General features: G+C 51.2%; 1 protein-coding gene across 1 annotated transcript in view; it reads right to left on the reverse strand.

The window, feature by feature from the left end:
* Positions 1–1,911, reverse strand: part of LOC104272118 (plexin-A1) — a gene marked incomplete at both ends in the record, with an annotated part of 65,024 nt that overhangs the window by 12,499 nt on the left and 50,614 nt on the right. The window contains one exon of the mRNA XM_009867023.1: positions 403–549. Coding sequence (XP_009865325.1) covers positions 403–549 — 147 coding nt within the window. The remainder of the gene's footprint in view (positions 1–402; positions 550–1,911) is intronic.

The following is a 1,911-nucleotide window of genomic DNA, read 5'->3' on the forward strand; positions in this document are numbered from 1 at the left end:
GACAGAGGATGGCTCAAATCAAGGAGGAGACATATCTCTCCATTTCCATGAACACAAGCTGCTGTCTGCATCAGGCAGCATACGCTGAACAGCATCTCTGGCCCCATATGTGACGTGGCCCTGAGGTTTGCTAGGGGAGGCATGGAAGAGGATTCGGTTCCTATTTGACTTTCTCAGCTCTATGGTAAGAGCAAACCTTGCCAGGTAAAGGTCCTGTTTGCAAAGGTAGCTGAGGTGGACACCACAAAGACAGGGCAAGAGGCACCCCAGGGATGCCAGAGAAGAACAAGACAAGCCACTCTTTGAAAAGCACTTTGGGTGCCTCCAAGTTCTTGTTATAAATATCTGGACCTAGCAGTCCTGACAAGTGCCAGTACTAGTGAGGCTTCTGCTCGCACTAACCAGCATCTTGTAGTCAATCTGCTGCCGGATAAGCTTGTCTTCACTGAGGGAGTAGCGAGCCTCTCCTGTGATGGCATCAATGGGTCCCTTCTCCATCTGTTGCTTGATGGCACAGTAGAGCATGAAGAGTGGTTCCCCAGCACACTCCTGTGGGAAAGAGATGGAGGAGGAGGAGAGAGAGTGGTAAGAAGGTACCAGACATCAGCTTTGCCTTTCAAGAACGACCACTGTGTCAAGAGCCTGCTGTGGCCCTCCAGCATGGAGCCCCATAGGTGGCCTCACAGAGTCTACAGCCTTTGCTCTAGACTGCAAGGAAAGGGGCACATGGTGAAATTCAGCTCATAGAGGAACTTATTCTCTCCTTCCAAGCCCACTGCAAGTTCCCTTTTCTATCAGCCCCTAGGCTCCGCTTCCCAGAGTTTCCAGACAATTCCCAGTGTGTTCTGTTCATTCTACACCCCAAAAAAAAGCTAAAGGGTTAAATTCAAGGCTAGGGAAGAGCAAATTAGGCCTGGGGACTTTATGTATGCAATACAGTCTATCTTTTGAGCCAAGAGAAGCACCTGAGGACTAGAAAGGGCACACTGCAGTGGGACAGCCTGGGGGCTCTTGCCCCATTCTGGCATCTGCCAGGAGCCCAGTTTCACATGAGAGAAAGTCAAAGGAGGCTTCTCTGGGCACAGCTAGCCAGAAGGAAGAGCAAGAGAGCAACTCACTTACAAACCCTACCCTGAGCCTTCAGCTCATGGATGGGACCAGGCAACGAGGTTTCCTGCAGGTTTGCCATCTACATGTTCTGACTGCCAAACTCCTAGAGTCACAGCCAGCTTTAGCCACCAGCCAAAGCCACATCAGCATTTATTTCATAGGTGGCAGAAAGGGAAAAGGGAATTGGACCAGACACTTCTCCCAAAGATGGTGGTATTGCAGCAACCCATGGACAGCAAAGGACCCACCAAGGCTGGAGGCACCAACCAGCCTGTAACCATGAGTTGGTGAAAGGGGGCTGGAAGAGGACACCTCTATTACCCAGGGCCCAAACCTCTCCCCTGAGATGCATCCTAATCATCTTTTCCAGACACAGGCATCAGCCCTAAGGGAGAAAAAAGGTTACGATGGGAGCAGAGAGGACAGAGAGAAGTCCCAGCAGATTTTACCCCACCAGCCCTCACCCCTCCCTCCCGGCCGCCTCACAAATAAATTGTACTTTGGTGCAAAGTGTGGCTGCTCTTCCTGTCACCATATGTTGTTAGCATCTCGTTAGCATCTGTGGTAATTAAAGAGACAGCTGCTAACGAGAAGGAACAGGCATACATCATCCCCAGACCTTCCGACAACATGCCTGTCTTTGAAATTATGTTTCATTTGCAAACTTGGCTTCATTAAGTCAGTCTGGAAAAGTGAGAAACCCAAGGTGGGTGCTACGCTGTGCATTATCAGACTGGCCACTGAGTGGTGAGACCCCGGGGGCTCCCACGACACGCTGAGCCCCCCCCCCCGGCTGCCAGG

The sequence above is a fragment of the Apaloderma vittatum genome, unplaced genomic scaffold (assembly GCF_000703405.1).
Source record: "Apaloderma vittatum isolate BGI_N311 unplaced genomic scaffold, ASM70340v1 scaffold5143, whole genome shotgun sequence".
Taxonomy (NCBI): Eukaryota; Metazoa; Chordata; class Aves; order Trogoniformes; family Trogonidae; genus Apaloderma; species Apaloderma vittatum.